We start from the raw sequence: 18203 nt of genomic DNA on the forward strand, positions 1-18203 counted from the left end.
AACTTGATTTATGATGTAAGGGCACAACAGAACAGTAGGGACAAGGCCGAACTATTTCACTAATGGGACTGAACGCTAAGAGCAATAGCCACAGAAGGAAAATTTGTTTTGCATGTGTGTGGTGCTAGAAACAGAACCCAGAGTGTAGTATATCCCAGGCAAGCACTTTACCACTGAACCAACAAGATTATTAAATTTTATTACCTTAAAGATTTCTGTTCATCAAATGACACCATAAAAATAAGATGAGCCACGCATGAGGAAAAAATACTTGCAACACATACTGATGAAAAAGAGTTAGCACACAGAGCTTTCCTTTTTTTTTTGGTTTTATTTTTCGAGGTAGGGTCTCACTCTGGTCCAGGCTGACCTGGAATTAACTATGCACTCTCAAAATCGAACTCACAGTGATCCTCCTACCTTTGCCTCCCGAGTGCAGGGATTAAAGGCTTGTGCCACCACACCCAGCTCGGTACCCAGAGCTTTATGGGCACAGAGACTTTGCCTCCCAAGGCTGGGATGACAACTGTGTGCACCACACCTGGATATCTGTTCTCGACTGCACAAAACAGTCCAAGGGTGCTGTGGCTACATGTATTGAGTTCTGTGATGGAAATTCCAGTCTGTACAGCTGAATGCCACTCCTACAACCCACAGGAATAAGGGCAAAAAACACAAACAGGAATTCAACTGGGGAAAAAAACACTGGGATCCATAAACATATTAAAAACAACGGGGATATGGAGAGATGGCTTAGCGGTTAAGGCACTTGCCTGCAAAGCCAAAGGACCCAGGTTTGACTCCCCAGGATACACGTAAGCCAGATACACAAGGGGATGTACACATCTGGAGTTCATTTGCAGTAGGTGGAGGCCCTGGTGTGCTCCCCCTCCCCCTGCCTATTTCTGTATCTCTCTCTCAAACAAATAAAATAAAATAAAAATAAAAAACAATGGGCTAAGGAGCTGGAGAGATGGTTCAGTGGTGAAGACATTTGCCCATTAAGCCTAACAACCAGAGTCCGAGTCCTCAGTACCCACAATAAAGCCAGATGCACAAGGCAGCTCATGAATCTGGAGTTTATTTGCAGTGGTTGCACCCTGGTGCACCCATTTTCTCTGTCTCTGTCTCTCTCTCTGCAAGGCATGGTGGCACACACCTTTAATCCCAGCACTTGGGAGGCTGAGGGAGGAGGATCACTGTGAGTTGAAGGCCTGCCTGACTACATAGTGAATTCCAGGTCAGCCTGGGCTAGAATGAGACCCTACTTAGAAAAACAAAGCAAAAACAACAATGGGCCGGGGATGCAGCTCAATGGTACAGTATTTGCCTACTACAGGCAAGGCCCCGGGTTTGATCCCCAGCACTGCAAGCAAACATGCTAAATTCATTAATTTACCAATGTCTTTAAACTTATTGGTTTGGCAAAATTTTAAAAGAGGGATAATATGTAGTGCTGACAAAGATACAGAGCAGAGCCCAGGTTCTATAGGAGAGTGTACACAGACACTGTAGAACAGTATAGTTGCGCGTGTGTGTATCCTACAGGTCTGTTCTCTGTTCAAGACGGGTCTCACAAAGCCTGGGCTAGACTTGACAAGAGCACTTAAACTTGCCATGTAGTTAAGACTGGCCCTGAAGTTCTGATCCTCCTGCTTCTACCTGCCAAGTGCTGGTGTGACAGTGTGTGTCCTGTGCCCAGCTGCCACTTTTGTTTCCAACTACACAAAACTGTTCATTAGTGATGCTGGGGCTACATAAATTGAGTTCTGCAATGGAATTCCCAAGTACATAATGGAGCAATGATATGGAAAGAGATTATTCCATCCATCAACAGTGCCAAATCTAAAATATACATGCATACGTATGTAATTCCAATCACATAAAGTTCAAATGTGGGAAAAGCAAACATGTACCATCTGAAAACATGTATAGAAGCAATAAATTTATAAAGAAAACATATAACCAAAATTCAGGATGGTTTAGCTGGGCATGGTGGTGCATATCTTTAATCCCAGCACTTGGCAGGTAGAAGCAGGAGGATCACTGTAAGTTCAAGACCACCCTGAGACTACACAGTGAGTTATGGGTCAGCCTGGAATAAGACCCTACCTCAAAAAAAAAAAAAAAAAAATTCAGGACGGGTATTAGTTGAGGAAGGGCAGAGAGATGTAGGAATTGGGGTAAGGTGACTAGAGGGGCATCCCAGGTATGCTAAGGTATTGATAATATAACATTCTGCTTTTTAAACAAAGGAGTGGGGCACAGGTGCTCATTTCTTTTTTTGTTTGTTTGTTTGTTTATGTTATTTATCTATCTAAGAGAGAGACAGAGCACACAGGCATATATGCATGCATGAGTATGTGCATGCCAGGGCCTCCCACTACTGCAAACAAATGTGCCACTTTGTGAGTCTGGCTTTACATGGGTACTGGGGAACTGACCCCAAACCATCAGGTTATGCAAGAACCTTTAACCACTGAACCATCTTTCCAGCCGCCCTCCACCTTTTGTTTCTTTGAGACAGATTATCTTCACATAGCATAGGATGGCCTCAACTCATAATTCTCCTAACTCAGCCTCCTGAATACAACTTATTCTACACATTGTAAAATAATATATATTGAATACATAGAATGTATTTCATGAGGCAAAAAACATGTGTATACATTTTTCTGGGGTGGGTGGCTTCCCTATGTAGCCATGGGTGGCTTAGAATTCAATATTTAGCCTAGGTTGGCCTCAAACTTGTGATATGCCTCTTTCCTCTATTTCCTGTGTGCTAGGATTACAGGTTTGTGCCACAATGCTCAGCCCTCATATACATCTTTTGACTACTATGAGGAACAGAATTTATCAATGGATTTACAAGGTGATTCTCTATTTTCTATATACACACATTTATCAGAGTGACATATTAAGGCAGGATTCAGCCAAGCTTAGTTTACACAGAAGGCCCAGCACGACCTCACATCAATGGCCACATACCATCACGCTGTTCCTCTCTCCTTCACAATTAAGTCTCAAGTGACTTAACTCGGCTAGACAGAAGATCACCAAAAGCTGGATTCCATGCAGGCATGTGGTATCCCATGCCAGAATTGGTTAAGCAATATGCATAAATGTACCTCAAACTGTTAAGCCCTACATGACCTTTACAATATAATTGAAAAACAGAATTATTTTGCTACAAATATTTTACCTTGCTTCAGAATACACACACTTACTTCAAGTCACTGTGGGTAGATTTAATTCCCTTGCAAAGTACTGTAAATGCTTACCTGTGCATCACCATTTTTTGATCATGACAAAAATGACTGAAGAATCTGGCATAGAACAAGTGCATGACAGCGTGCTCTTTCCCTCCGATGTACAGATCCACAGGCATCCAGTAGTTTGCCAACCCAGTGCTAAAAGGACTAAATGTGAAACAGGCATTTAAAAATTTACTCTGCCACAGTGGCATAAATTAGACACTGACTGTAATTTGCATACACATTGAAATGAACTATATCAGTCAAAAAGAGTGATTTTCAGGGCCAGAGAAATGGCTTAGCAGTTAAGGCGTTTATCTGCGAAGCCTAAGGACTCCGGTTCAATTCCCCAGGAACAATGTAAGCCAGATGCATAGGGGGCTCATGTGTCTGGAGTTTGTTTGCAGTGGCTGGAGGCCCTGGTGCACCCATTCTCTTTTTCTCTGCCTCTTCCACTCTCTCTCAAATAAATAAAGAAATAATTTTTTTTTAAAGAGTGATTTTCTTTTAAGAATGTGATAGAAGAAAGGCTTTCTGTAATAAATGAGAAAAACAATCGGCACTATTTATGAAATTTATAAAAATGGCTGCAGAAAACATTACTGACATATGTGTGTGTGTGTGTGTGTGTGTGTGTGTGTATTTTCTTTTTTTTGGTTTTTCGAGGTAGGGTTTCACTCTAGTCCAGGCTGACCTGGAATTCACTATGTAGTCTCTGGGTGGCCTTGAACTAATGGCGATCCTCCTACCTCTGCCTCCCGAGTGCTGGGATTAAAGGCATGTGCCACCATACCCAGCTACTAATATATTTTAATAAATGTAATTTTTATGCCTTTTTATACTTTTTTAGTTAATTAATTTGGGGGAGAAAATGCAAGGACTTTATTGAAAGTGCAACAAAACTTGTCAAAAACAGGGTGGGGAGTGGTGATCCATGCCTTTAATCCCAACATTCAGGAGGCAGAGTTAGGAGAATCACCTTGAGTTTGAAGCCACCCTGAGACTACATAGTAAATTCCAGGTCAGCCTGGGCTAGAACCAGACCCTACCTTGAAAAACAAAAGAACAAAAAAATTTAAAGGGGAAACAGATACCTCTTTGAGGGGAAAAAGTCATTACAAGTAGCCAATTAAATTTTTATCTGCTGCTCTCCTTTTTAAAAATGTTTAAAGAGCTAAGTAGTTATAAAATAAATGTGATAAATGTATATACACACACACACGTGTGTGTGTGTGTGTGTGTGTGTGTGTGTACAGTCTAGTTTACTTCCAACAGTTCCGAAGATTATAGCAGAATCTCATGGAAAAATTCTTAAGTATATGATTTTTATTATGAACCACTTACTAAAGAAAAGTTAAGGGCCGGGCATGGTGGTGCATGCCTTTAATCCCAGCACTCAGGAGGTAGAGGTAGGAGGATCACCATGAGTTCAAGGCCTCCCTGAGACTACATTGTGAATTCTAGGTCAGTGTGGGCTAGAGTGAGACTCTACCTTGAAAAACCAAAGGAAAAAAAAAAGAAGAAGAAAAGTTAAAATATGTTTACTTTTCACTTATTTTCTTTTTAAAAAAATATTTTAATTTGGGGCTAGTGAGATGGCTCAGCGGTCAAGGTGCTTGTCTGCAAAGCCTAAGGACCTGAGTTTGACTTCCCAGTACTTATGTAATGTCAGATGGACAAGGTAGCATATGCATCTAGAGTTCCTTTGCAGTGGCTAAAGGCCCTGGCATGCTCATTCTCTCTCTATCTGCCTCTTTCTTTCTCTCTTACATACATACATACATACATACATACATACATACATACATACATACATACATACTATTTTAATTTATTTATGTGTAAGGAGAAAAAGAGAATTAGCACACCAGGACTAAAATGGCACTGCAAATAACTCCAGATGCATGTACTACTTTGTGCATCTGACTTTTACATGGGGGGAATCAAACCTAGGGCACCAGGCCTTGCAGCTCAGTGCCTTAGTGGCTGAGCTATCTCTCCAGCCCTCATTTTTTTTTTTTTTTAATTCTGAGACCTGTATCCATGAAGGCTTGGTACTAATATAAGCAAGGCTAAGCAAACTACATTCTGGAGCAGCCTCCTCACTGACATGAGGGACTGAACCTTCCAAGGCACCAAGGCATTAAAGAGCAGAAGAGTCTACAAATAGACATTAGCAAGAGCCATAGAGGGATTTTCTTAGAATGGGATTTTGAATAATGATACAATGATCTGTGGCATTTCTACTTTGTACTGACAGACGGGGCTTGGTGGGGGACGGTGTCATCACTAGTCTTAAATGACAAAGCTTCATTATCTTACTTCATCACGAGCCTTGCAGGTACTCCAGTCTTGATGCTCTCATGGTACACTTTTGTATTTGAGGGCTGGCTATATAGTAGCAGCTCAAGTTTGGGGCCATGACCTTCAAAAAATTTTTTTTTAATTTAATTTATTAGTTTTCTTTTCAGCAAATACAGGCAGTTTGGTACCATTGTTTAGGCTCATCCATGATCTACCCCCTCCCAATAGACCCTCCTTGTTGATGTAAATGGGTCGTGCATTGTGGAGTTAGCCCACAGTTATTGGTACGATAAGTGTCTCTGCATATCATGATCCAACATGGACCTTCAAAAATTTTATGAGCTTCTTCTGTTTCCCTCTGGTTCTCATTGTAAATGATTCGGACAACACTGTGATACTTTCTACTTCACAGGAGGAGGAAATACAGCTTCTCGGACTCAGGAGGTTTAGCTGCTGTGTCTTTTTTAAATTTTTTTATTTTATTTATTTATTTTTTTTTAGAGGTAAGGTCTCACTCTAGCTCAGGCTGACCTGGAATTCACTATGTAGTCTCAGGGTAGCCTCAAACTCATGGAGATCCTTCTGAGTGCTGGGATTAAAGGTGTGCGCCACTACACCCGGCTTTGCTGTTTTTCAGTTTAAGGATCTGTTGTTTTACTTTTGCAATTTTTTGATCCATTCGACCCATACTCTATATTAATTCTTCCTTTGACAGCTTGGAAGGTGAAGCATTTTTATCATCTCACATGGTTGTGCAGCAACTGGAGAGGATGGAGTTTCATGTTTGCCTACACATACTGGATCCTTCTTAGTGTCTACAGACAACTTCAGCCCTTCCGGTCGTGCATAGACTAAAGGTAAAATCCTAGCACTAATATGCTGAAAACGAGAGACAGAAACCTGCTCCAGATGCCACAAGGCCAAGCTTGGATTCTAGTGCCTCATGATCCTTGGTGATGGGCCAGGATGAAACTGTTCACATTCTATTCCCCTTTTTTGAGACCTGTCAGACCTGGGTAAAATTTTAAAAGCAAGGAAGGTCATCTTAGAAGCTGCTGCTGTTGCTATTGCTGCAAGAGCTGAGATGCCTGACTGCTTTTGAGATGAGAAGAGATAGTCAGGAATTGCAAACTCCTGCTGGTGGAAGGTACTAGGAAAGGTGGACTGGACAGAATGGAAAAATAATGACTTTGTTCTGTACTGAAAATTCCTTGGTTGGGAGGATAACCTAACTTGACATTATTAGTAAAGAAGTTCTTGATGGACTGTGGGAACAAGTCTAAAAAACACCCATGTTTCTAGGATACAACCAGAGCTGGTGGAGTACAGGAGCCAGTGCCATCACAGCCCGAGCAGCAGGGCATGAGCTGGGTGCTCTGTCAAGCCACCACCACCAATGCTGCTTTACCACTTAGCCGCCATCTTCACTCAGCCTCTCTCCTTCTACCTTATCTCCTTATTTTCTTGGGGGGAGGACAGGGACAGGGTCGCATGTATTCCTAGGTTGGCCTTGAACTTTCTACACTTGATCTTAGCCAAAAGGCCAAGAAGTGATGGCCTTGAACTTTCTATGTAGCTGAGAATAGCTTTCAATTTATGATCTTCCTGTCTCTGCCTCCAGAGTGCTGGGATTATAGGCATACTACCATGCCCAGCTTAATAAATGCAATTTTACATAAAATAAGAAAAAGACACCAACAAAAACAGCATCTTTGTATGATGTGCATCTGAATATCTAGATTTAATTTTTATGATTAGGCAACTGAGATTTTTAAATTCTTACCGATAGAGGGCAATAGTGGCACTTATAATAAAGACTACATGAAGTTACTAAATGTTCATTTTAAAACAGAAACATAATCTTATTTTCAAAAATAGCTTTAAAATAGTTATAAAGAGCCTGTCTATGGCTCACTGAAGGCATGGTAGAACTTAGGGCCTAAGTATCATAAAATTACCCAGTAACTCTCTCATATAGGCCAACAGACACTCAAAGACAGACTTCCTCATACTTCCTGGCTCTAATAGGAATGGCAGGAAAGGATGGACAGTCCCTGTATTTGTTGGCTTTAACACTTAGAGAAGGGGTCAGCATGAATGGGGGCAGAGATCTCCATGTCCAAGGCAACCCTGCATTTGAGGTCAATTGAGAAGCCCTTTACCTTAGAATATCTGTACTCCATAGTTTCAAAATTTGTAAGTTCTCTCTCACACTCCTCAAAGCATTTTGTCCCTAGCATGTACCTAGCTGGCCTAGCTCTGAGGCTGGAAGCAGGGCCTGTGGCTCAGCAGGTAGGGAAGCCTAGCCAAACACTGCACATGGGCACTCCGGTGCAGCTTACAATCTCTTCCAGCTACTGTACTAGCATTCTGGCAAAATAAAAAACAATAGCAACAACCACCACCTCTTTCCCCCCTAAAGAGATTCACCTCCTGATCCAGGTAACAGTAAAGAAAAAGTTGAAGATGGTATTTAGCTCATAAACAAGTCTGGGGTAAATGAAGAAGTCTTGTAGTATTCAATTCCCGCTTTACCCCAGAAACCATGCTAGACGGGACTCCAACCTGTGCCAAAATTGAGAGAAGACACGTGCTAGAAGGGAAATGATGCCCTGTGCTGTTCACAGAGGAACTGTGAAGGGCTCAGGACCATCAGAAACCCTCAAGAGCTGTGGACCCCTCCCCTCTTCAGGCAGGCTTCCTCTGAAGGCAAGGAGCCTGCTTCCTCATACCCAAACCCACTGATACTGAAGGGGAAGCGGCAGTGCCATCCAAGGAGCCAGAGGGGAAGCCTCTGTGGGTCAGTCAGACTGAGCTGACTTGAAGGCTCTCAGCTACAGCAAACTCGTTGCATCCTTTCACCTATGTGTGGAACCATTTACTCAAGATTCTACTCATTTCTGAAATGAACACAAATTTACAGAACCAAAATCCTACTGGTCAGGAAGTGGCAGGAGACCTGCCTCACCAGAAATATTACTGCGTCACCAGTGCAGAGTTAGGGAGTGCTGTATTCTTTGTTTGCTTTTAAGACAAGGTTTCTTCTATTGACTAGGCTGCTCTGAAGTCACAGTCCTTCTGCCTCAGCCTCCTAAGTGTTGGAGTGACAGGCATGCATTACCAAACCCACAAAGAAAGCATTTTATTTGCAGACAACACAGCTCTGGTGTGTTTCTACCACAGAAAAACAGCCTGTTCCTGTCTTCCTGGGCACTGGAGCAGTCTATAATGTCCTACTTTTTTTTCTTTGCTTGGCTACCTGCTGCTTTTTCTCTCTTTCTTTTGGGTCAAAGAAACACATAAATGCAGCTGGAAAATCAAATAGCACTTGAAAGGTTTATCATGAAAAAGAATGATCTCATGCTGGGGAGGTAGCTCAGTTGGTAAAGTGCTTGCTTTGTAAGCACAAGAATCTGAGTTCGATTCCTAGAACCGACATGAACATACTAAAATACTAGTTGTAGTGGCATGTGCCTATAATCCCAGTGTTAGGGAAAGGGAGGCAGGCGGGTTAACGGGGCTTGCTGGTCTAATCTGCTAATGAGAGACCCTATCTCAAAAAAGGTGGACATGGGCTGGAGGGATGGCTTAGCACTTAAGGCATATGCCTGCAAAGCATAAGGACCCAGGTTCAATTCCCCAGGACCCACGTTAGCCAGATGCACAAGGGCGCACATTCATTCATTTACAGTGGCTGGAGGCCCTGGCACGCCCATTCTCCCTCTTTCTCTAAATAAATAAATAAATAAAGTCTTTTTTTTTTTTAAGGTGGAAAACATTCCTGAGATGACACCTGAAGTTGTCCTCTAGCCTCCACATGTACACATATCTCCATACAGATGTACTTGCTTGCATGTGAACATGTACAAACATATACACACACACAGTGGTCTCTAGCCCCTGTTCTTCCTTGTGCCTCAGACCTGAACCTGAGCTACTTTTAAAAAATTATTTATTTATTTAAGAGAGAGAGAGAGAGACAGAGACAGAGACAGAGACAGAGACAGAGAATGGTCACACCAGGGCCTCTAGCCACTGTAAATTCCAGATGCATGTGCCACTTTGTGCATCTAGCTTACATAGGTCCTGGAGATTTGAACCTGGGTCCTCTGGCTTTGCAGGTAAGCTCCTTAACTGCTAAGCCATCTCTCCATCCCTGAGCTACCTTTAACAATATATATACATATGTATATATATATATATATATATATACAGATAGATAGGTATAGATAGATAGATAGATTTTTTTTTTCAAGGTAGGGTCTCACTCTAGCCCAGGCTGACCTGGAATTCACCATGGAGTCTCAGGGTGGCCTCGAACTCACAGCAATCCTCCTACCTCTGCCTCCCAAGTGCTAGTGCTGGGATTAAAAGCATGTGCTATCACGCCCAGCTGTTGTTGTTTTTGATACATGATCTCATGTAGCACAAGCTGGCCACAAACTATTAATCCTCTAACTCTCTTCCCGGTCTCATGAGTACTGGGATTATAGACATGTACCAGTTTTAATTCTTTAGCAGTTCCTCTAGTAGTTATTTAAAATATTTATATTCTTTATTGATTTGCCAATTTGGGACATTATCTGTTGACTGTGTGGTAAGAGGTGATGCTTCTCAACACTCCCAAACTCTCTGTCTACTGCCTCCTCCAACGGTCCCATCAGCATTTTCAGTGAAGCAGGGGACAAGGCATTCCTGATGTCTTGTAAGCACAGGGTGCTGTGTGGAGGGTATAGCAGTCATATTTCTTTTCTTTTTCTATTTTCTGTTTGTTTGATAGTTGGGATTTACTTGGCTGTGAGTAACCTAATTTAACAAATTCCCCCTAAGAGAGCTTCCCTTCACTGGTGGCAGGATTAGAGACCAAGGCTCTCCCACACTAAGCAAGAACTCTGCCCCCATGCTTCCCTGCTGCTAGCCTGAGATTCTGTTGTGAGGTGAACACCTGATCAACAACAGCCACTGTGTTCATGGGTCCACTCTCGTGTTCATGGCAGCCCATGGTCCGTATCTGCTCCTAGGAAATGAGGGAGATACTACCACAGAGCTGTTTATGGCCAACCAAAGTTTCAGAGCTGCTACTGCAGTCCCAGACCCCCACGTCCTCCACCTTCCACTTTACTTAGTGCTAATCACACCTGCAAATGATCTGCCCACCCCTTGGTCCCTCATCTTCTCCCCATATCCCCTGCCTAGGTATGTTCCCCCCCCCCCAAGTATGTCCTTCAGATGGCTAATTCCATCTTGGTTTTCCTTTTTTTTTTTTTTTTTTTTTTTGGTTTTCTGAGATAGGGTCTCACTCTAGCCCAGGCCGACCTGGAATTCACTATGGAATCTCAGGGTGGCCTCGAACTCATGGTGATCCTCCTACCTCTGCCTCCCGAGTGCTAGGATTAAAGGTGTGCGCCTCCACGCCTGGCTCAGTTTTCCTTTTTTAAAAGTTTTTCAAGGTAGAGTCTCACTCTACTCCAGGCTGACCTAGAATTCACTAGTCTCAGGTCCTCGAACTCACGGCAATCCTCCGACCTCTGCCTTCCGAGTGCTGGGATAAAAGGCATATGCCACCACGCCCAGCTTGGTTTTGCTTCTTATAGGACACAAAATAGCCTGCAATGTAACTGTAGCAGGGGCATTACCTGCAAGGATTGTGAGGGTCGGTGTATCTGAGGTAGTACCATGCAGAGTCTACAAAGGTATCCATGGTGTCGGTCTCTCTCTTGGCTGCTCCCTTGCACCTAAGAAAGAAAGCTTGTCAGTTGGCTTCTTTTTAGATTTTAGTAGTTTTTCACCAGCTTTTGAGAAAAGTAGTGGCAGTGAGCATAGGTTTAAAATGTCTTGAGGGGGTTGGGGATGGTTCAGCAGTTAAAGGCACTTTCTTGCAAATCCTGATGGCTTGGGTTTGATTCTCCAATACCCACATAAAGCCAGATGCATAAAGTGGCACATATTCTATCTTTCTCAAACAAACAAATAAATAAATAAATGCTATGACAATAATAAAAAGATGATTTAGAGGAAATTGTTTGGGACTATATACTACATGATGTTTACAGAAATTTAGAAATTACAAATTTTAATCTTCTACAATTAAAACTCCCTTTTCCCACTTGTCTGAATTTAGCTTGATAGAAAATCTTATCACCTGAAGGATAAAATAGGTTTCTCTCATTCTCTCTCTCTTTCTCTCACTCAATAGGGTCTCATGTAGCCTTGTACTGACTATATACCTGACCTTGAACTTCTGATTTTCCCGCCTCTACCTCCTGGATTATAAGTGTTCATGTTCTGTGCCTGTGGTAGTTTGAATGTGATAGTACAAATGTACGGCCCCATAGATGTTTGTTCAAATTAAACTTGTAGTTCGTGGATTATAGGTGTGTGTCACCATGTCCCATTTATGTGATGCTGGAGATAGAACCCAGGGCTTCATGTGTGCTAGGCAAACACTCTACCAACTGAGCTATGGTCCCAAGCTCCAGTCAGGTTTGTTGCTTCTGTATTCACTTCAGCCACTGCTGACTTTACATAGCTCATGGAGCAAATCAATGTGTGAAGAGAGATGGAAAACCAAATGTAGTATAGTGAGATGTGTTGAAATGAGAATTGCTGCTTGTAGCATAGCAAGACATGCTGAAAAGTGAACTACTGGGAGGGACACTGTTGTAGTCAGTTCCATGTTGCTATGATGAACATATAACCAGACACTGTTTGCAGAAGAAACAGTTATATTTCAGCTTACAAATCCAGGGAAATTCCACAAATAATGGAAGAAGTTGGCTCCCTTTGATAGATCCAAGTAGGGAGAAACCATCAGACAGCCACCACCACAAGCAAGCCCAAACCACCAGAGCTCAAACTGCTCTCTCCATACCTTTAGGCTGGAAAATCTGCCCCCAAACACATCTTAGGGATGGCTCCAAGCCAGCCAGATGGATGGAAAACCAAGTTACAAGTTTAAGTTTAACAAACACCTATGGGGCCGTACATTTGTACTATCACATTCAAACTACCACAGGCACAGAAATCCACCCGAGGAAGAGAAGTCCCACAGGCAGTGGCATGGGGAGGACAGTTCCCATCAACCTATGGAAATCCCTGTTAGCAGCCCTCCTCAACCCTGTGATTCGTGGCATAAAGATGGTGGCCTGACATTGGTTTCGGTGGGCATGCACACCACAGAAAGCGCAAGCACTGTAAATCAACAGTTCCTGCAGGGGCTGGAAAAATGGCTTAGCAGTTAAAGTACTTGCCTGTGAATACTTAGGGACACAAGTTAAATTCCCCAGTACCTAACGTAAGCCAGATACACACGGTGGTGCATGTATCTGGAGTTCCTGGACAGGAGCTGGAAGCTCTGATGCACCCATTCTCTCTATCTACCCCCCCTCAGATAAATAAATAAAAATAAAGCATTTTTCTTAAAGTTCCTGCAGATGGCTGGTTGTAAGGAATTTACAACCACACTATTACCTAAAGGGGGCTCCTTTCTGGAGAGCAGAGAGAGCCTAGTGTTCAAGACAGAGAAGGGGCAAGACCTTTGGTATGTGTGAAGGGTTGAAAGCAAGATGCCATCCTTGTCTAGGAATGGAGATGCCAAGGGACCTCCATGGGGTGCAGTAGGGTCCCTCAGGGCAGGAGTTGTCAGAGAAGTCCCCAAGGAATCTTTTGTGCCACCACCCAGGGATAAAGAACTCAACAGAGAATCTCTGAAGTAAAGCCATGTCTTAATTTGGAGAGCAGTCAACCACAGAAATAATACTTTGGGGATAATTAGAACAGGCAGTTTTTCTTTCTCATCTGATGCATGGCCTGGGAATCTGTCTAGATGACAATATGCTGCTGTTCTGGTTAGTGGTCTTCTTAAGCTTGAAGACAACTAGCAGGTGTTATTGCTGATACTAAGCCATGAATGATAAGGAAAAGACCACTGGGCAGATGCTGGGGCATGGCTGTCAGCACTGGCTTGGGAAGCAGCAATGCAATCCTCAGCAGTGGCTTCAGCAAAGGCCTCACAGCTGCTGTCTCAACTACAGCAACTACAGGGATTATAAGGCAGATGAGTCACACCCCCAAGTTGCAGGTGAGTAATGAGAGTTATGAAAGTAGCACAAGGCCTTAGAGCTCAAGAGTAAAGAACCTAGCTGGGACTTGTGGCACATGCCTATAATCTTAGCACTAGAAACGCTAAGGCAGAAGGAGCCAAAGTTCAAGGCCAGTCTGGGTTAGTTGAGACTACCTCAAAATCAGTGAATAAATAAACCAATAAAGAACTCCATGGGTTGGTCTCAAAGTTGTGATCTATACCTCTGTGTCTTGGTCACATTGACTCAGGGGCTCTCAGCCCTGAATGCTCACTAGACTTACCCAGTGAGTCCTGCCCAACACTGAAGCCTGGGCTCTGTCCTCCAGGACTTGTGTGATCCGGGAAGGAAGCTGGATTCCCGCCCAAGGCTGTGTGTTTCACTGAGAGTAGACCTAGGTCTCTGGCAGGGAGCCTTTATTCAGTCAGAGCAAGAAATAGTGAGGGTGTGACACAATCTCCTCTAGGAGCCCACACTACTGCCCTAAAGTAGCCAGGGCTTCCAATGATCCTGTTTGCAAGTGTCACACTCAGCAAGGAGCCAAAAGAACAGTGGTAAGCCTTCTTTCTAAACAGCTATGCAAGAGGCTATTCCAGCTCCTGATGAGGCTCAGAGAAGTTGGTGACATTCCCAGAGCCAGACAGCCAGTTAAGACATGGACCCTCACTTGACCCCTCACCAATCCCATATGCACAAGGGGACAGTGCAGTTTCTTTTTCCTTGCTGGCACAAAGACACAAGCAAAAGCAGATAATGGGAGGAAAGGGTTTATTCTGGCTTACAGACCTGACAGAAAATTCCATGATGGCAGGGGAAAACGCAGCATGAGCAGAGGCTACAAATCACTTCCTGGTCAACAACAGCAGCAGGAGAGTGTGCCAAACACTGGCAAGAGGAAATTGGCTGCAACACCATAAGCCTGCCCCCAAGAACACACCTCCTCCAGGAAGGTCCAGTTCCCAACTTGCCATCAGCTGGGGACCAACCATTCAGAACACATGGGTCAATGGGGGACACCTGATTCAAATACCACAGGTGCCACACAATGACTTAGTAATTAGTTCTCCTGCAAAAAGAATTCCCTCACAGTCCGTAAGTGGAGAGATGACACCCTCACAGAATGAAGAAAACAATGACTGTACTGTTACTATTTCATCAGCTGAAAATTACACTGGATACATGCCACTGGTCTGCTGGAGGAAACCAATCCCACTCCACCATGAGGAGAAAGGAAAGGAAGTCTAGTGTGTTTCAGTAAATTAAAGAAGGAAGCCTTTGAGCACACTTGCTCACTGCCTTCAGGTTACTCTGCTACTCATAGTAAGATCTTTATGACTACCACAGGCTCTGCAAAGAAAAACCCTGAGATTGGAGAGAAACACCTCTCTCATCGACAGAAAGCTCTGTGGACTAGGAATGGAAGACAGGTCTTTTTTGTTGTTTGTTTTGAAGGTAGGGTCTCACTATAACACAGGCTGACCTGGAACTCACTCTATAGGTCTAGGCTGGCCTAGAACTCACAGGGATCCTACCTCTAAGTCCCAAGTACTGGGATGAAAGGTGTGCACCACCACACCTGGTAGAAGATGGGTCTTTTTAAAATATGATGAAAAGCTGTAGCCTTTCATCACCTGGATCAGTGTGCCTGAAAAAGACCTCAGTTCACATTAAAGCCTCCATAGGCTTGCAGCAGGGAGGTAGAGCCTCCATAGTGGAGGGGGCAGATTCCAGACTTCTCTGTCAAAAGTCTCAAAACCCCTGTGGAACTCTTCTTTCCAGGCTTGGTGGAGGTCACTGAAAGATAGAGCAGTGAACACTAGGAGAGAGGAGGGCATCTGAGCCATGGCAGGTGCTTAATGTGCTCCTTACCTGGGACAGGAGCAGTTCACCCACTCCGAAGCTGAGGCCAGTGGGGAGCCTCCCTTGCCAGTGAAGGACGAGATGCTGGGCAAGATCACGGGCAAGTCCTCCACAGGTACAGGTACTGGGCCGCAGGCTGGGCAGTGGACAATGGGGATAGGCGTGCCCCAGTAGCGCTGCCGAGAGATCAGCCAGTCCTTCAGCTTATCACTTGTCAGGTCTCCACCCACTCTCTTCCCCTGGGCTTCCTGAGTCAGGGCTAGAAAGGCGTCCTGCCGGGTCATCCCTGTGAACTGGGAGAGGGGAGAGAGAGGCAGATGGAAGACAAGCCCCCACCCCACTGCTCTGTGCCATACCCCACACTGCAGAGTTTGTGTGGCTCTTCCAAGGGACCAGTTCTATGCAGGGCCACATCGGGACTTTGTGGACCTCTTCCTTTTTAAGTTAACATTAAAAAATAATCATATTTTGCTACTAAACTGATAGACAAATACTAATTTTTGACCTTATAGGTTTATTTTGCTTCAGATTTTTTAAGAAATTAAAATCTTTACAGGGGCCTCAAAAGGCACTATGGGCCACTGGTGCTGTGAACACTGTCTTAATGGGAATCTGGCCCTGGCTCTGTGCTGACTATGAGCACCAAGCTACACATATATATTTTTGTTTTGTTTTGATTTTTTTTTCAAGACAGGGTTTCACTCCAGCCCAGGTTGACTTGGCACTCACTCTGTAGCCCAGGCTTGCCTCAAACTCAAGGTGATACTCCTATCTCAGCCTCACAAGTGCTGGGACTAAGGTGTGTGCTACCACACCCAGCTTCAAGAAACTTTTTTTTTTTTTTTTTTTTTTTTTTGGTTTTTCGAGGCAGGATCTCATGCTAGCCCAGGCTGACCTGGAATTCTCTATGGAGTCTCAGGGTGGACTCAAACTCACAGCGATCCTCCTACCTCTGCCTCCCGAGTGCTGGGATTAAAGGCGTGTGCCACCACACCTGGCTTCAAGACACATTTTTCTTTGTTTGTTTTTCAAGGTATGGCCTTGCTCTAGCTCAGGCACTCACTATGTAATTTCAGGCTGGACTTAAACTCACAGCAATCCTCCTACATCTGGCTCCCAAATGCTGGGACTAAAGGTTGCACTACCATGTCTGGCACAGAGAGAGAATATAGGTATGACAGAGTCTCTAGCCACTACAAAACGTATGCAACACTTTGTGCATCTGGCTTTATATGGGTACTGGGCAATCAAACTCTGGTCCTTTGGCTTAATGGGCAAATGCTTGACCCACACAGCCACCTCTCTAGTCCATGGCACATATTTTTAATGACTCCTCCCACTGTAGGGGAAAATATCCAGAGAAGAAAAAGTAAAATGTTATTCTAAGGCAAGCAAAGGACCCAATCTGGCCTCAGCTTGAAGGCATAATCCACCATTTTGTATTTAAACAGTCCCATTGTAGACACCAACGCAAAACATTAACAGTATAAAAAAAGAGATATCCTCTTCACTGATGCTTTTCAGATAGCCACACTAACTGCAGTGAGCCATGTGGCTTACTAATCATTGGAATGTGGGCACCATAAAATGGGTCCTGGGCTTGTGCTAGGCTCCAAGGCACAAAGACAGGTGTGTAAGTCTGTTCATGCCTTCAAGGAGTGTCATAAAACATGAAAAAGTAAGAAAATTCAGCTTTGTTTATTGGAAGAAGTCCTTTTATCAGGATTGTTAGAGCCTTCTGAAGAGCAGAGCTGCAGATAAGGGGTGCCTATGCTCTGAGGAGGACATTCCTCATACTCTGCACTCCCTGTACCATACAGTTATGCTGCAAAGTATGACTTGCTTTCTCCAAAGTCTGTATTCTTCACACACCACTGTCCTTATGTTCCTGAAGTTTATGGAGGAAAACACCTTCTACTTGTGGATAGCATTAGACCTGGGTATGCAGCCAACAGCCAGTAGAGAACTCAACAACCACCTAAAGCTATTGAAAAGCAACCAAGGAAGATAATGAATGCTTGGAGCCTCATTTGGAGGGGCAGCCTAGTTTGACCATAATTATCCCCTTCTTCAGTATTCAGAAGACTATCTGAGGCTCCTTTGCACATACCTGGGCTTGGCTCTGATCTACCCCCAGGAAGTTTGCACAAACAAGCTTTTTAAAAAAAAAAAGGCAATGGTTCAAATATATTAGATCATGATTCATGTTTGGGGATGCAATTTATGAAGTGAGGGCACAAACATGAAGTAAGGAAATGTTGATCCTTATAAAGGAGGCAGGGAAGCTGGGCATGGTGGCGCATGCCTTTAATCCCAGCACTTGGGAGGCAGAGGTACAAGGATCACCATGAGTTCGAGGCCATCCTTAGACTACATAGTGAATTCCAGGTCAGCCTGGGCCAGAGTGAGACCCTACCACAAAAAAAAAAAAAAAAAAAAAAAGGAGGTGGGGGAATCTGGCCATGATCCCCTTGTTTCCAGATAGATGATGACAGAAAAATGATAGGGCTGGAGAGATGGCTTAGCAGTTAAGCGCTTGCCTATGAAGCCTAAGGACCCCGGTTCGAGGCTCGATTCCCCAGGACCCACGTTAGCCAGATGCACAAGGGGACGCATGCGTCTGGAGTTCGTTAGCAGTGGCTGGAAGCCCTGGTGCACCCATTTTCTCTCTCTCTCTCTGTCACACTCAACTAAATAAATAAAA

General features: G+C 43.9%; 1 protein-coding gene and 1 pseudogene across 11 annotated transcripts in view; both read right to left on the reverse strand.

Moving 5' to 3' along the window:
• Nucleotides 1–18203, reverse strand: part of Lars2 (leucyl-tRNA synthetase 2, mitochondrial) — a 140568-nt gene that overhangs the window by 44200 nt on the left and 78165 nt on the right. For all 11 annotated transcript variants that reach the window (XM_045136446.1, XM_045136443.1, XM_045136447.1 and 8 more), the window contains 3 exons: nt 15509–15792; nt 11195–11293; nt 3282–3419 (listed from right to left, as the gene is read on the reverse strand). In XM_045136446.1, coding sequence (XP_044992381.1) covers nt 3282–3419; nt 11195–11293; nt 15509–15792 — 521 coding nt within the window. The remainder of the gene's footprint in view (nt 1–3281; nt 3420–11194; nt 11294–15508; nt 15793–18203) is intronic.
• LOC105944284 lies at nt 5573–10560 on the reverse strand (annotated as a pseudogene).

Source organism: Jaculus jaculus, chromosome 17, assembly GCF_020740685.1.
Source record: "Jaculus jaculus isolate mJacJac1 chromosome 17, mJacJac1.mat.Y.cur, whole genome shotgun sequence".
Classification (NCBI taxonomy): Eukaryota; Metazoa; Chordata; class Mammalia; order Rodentia; family Dipodidae; genus Jaculus; species Jaculus jaculus.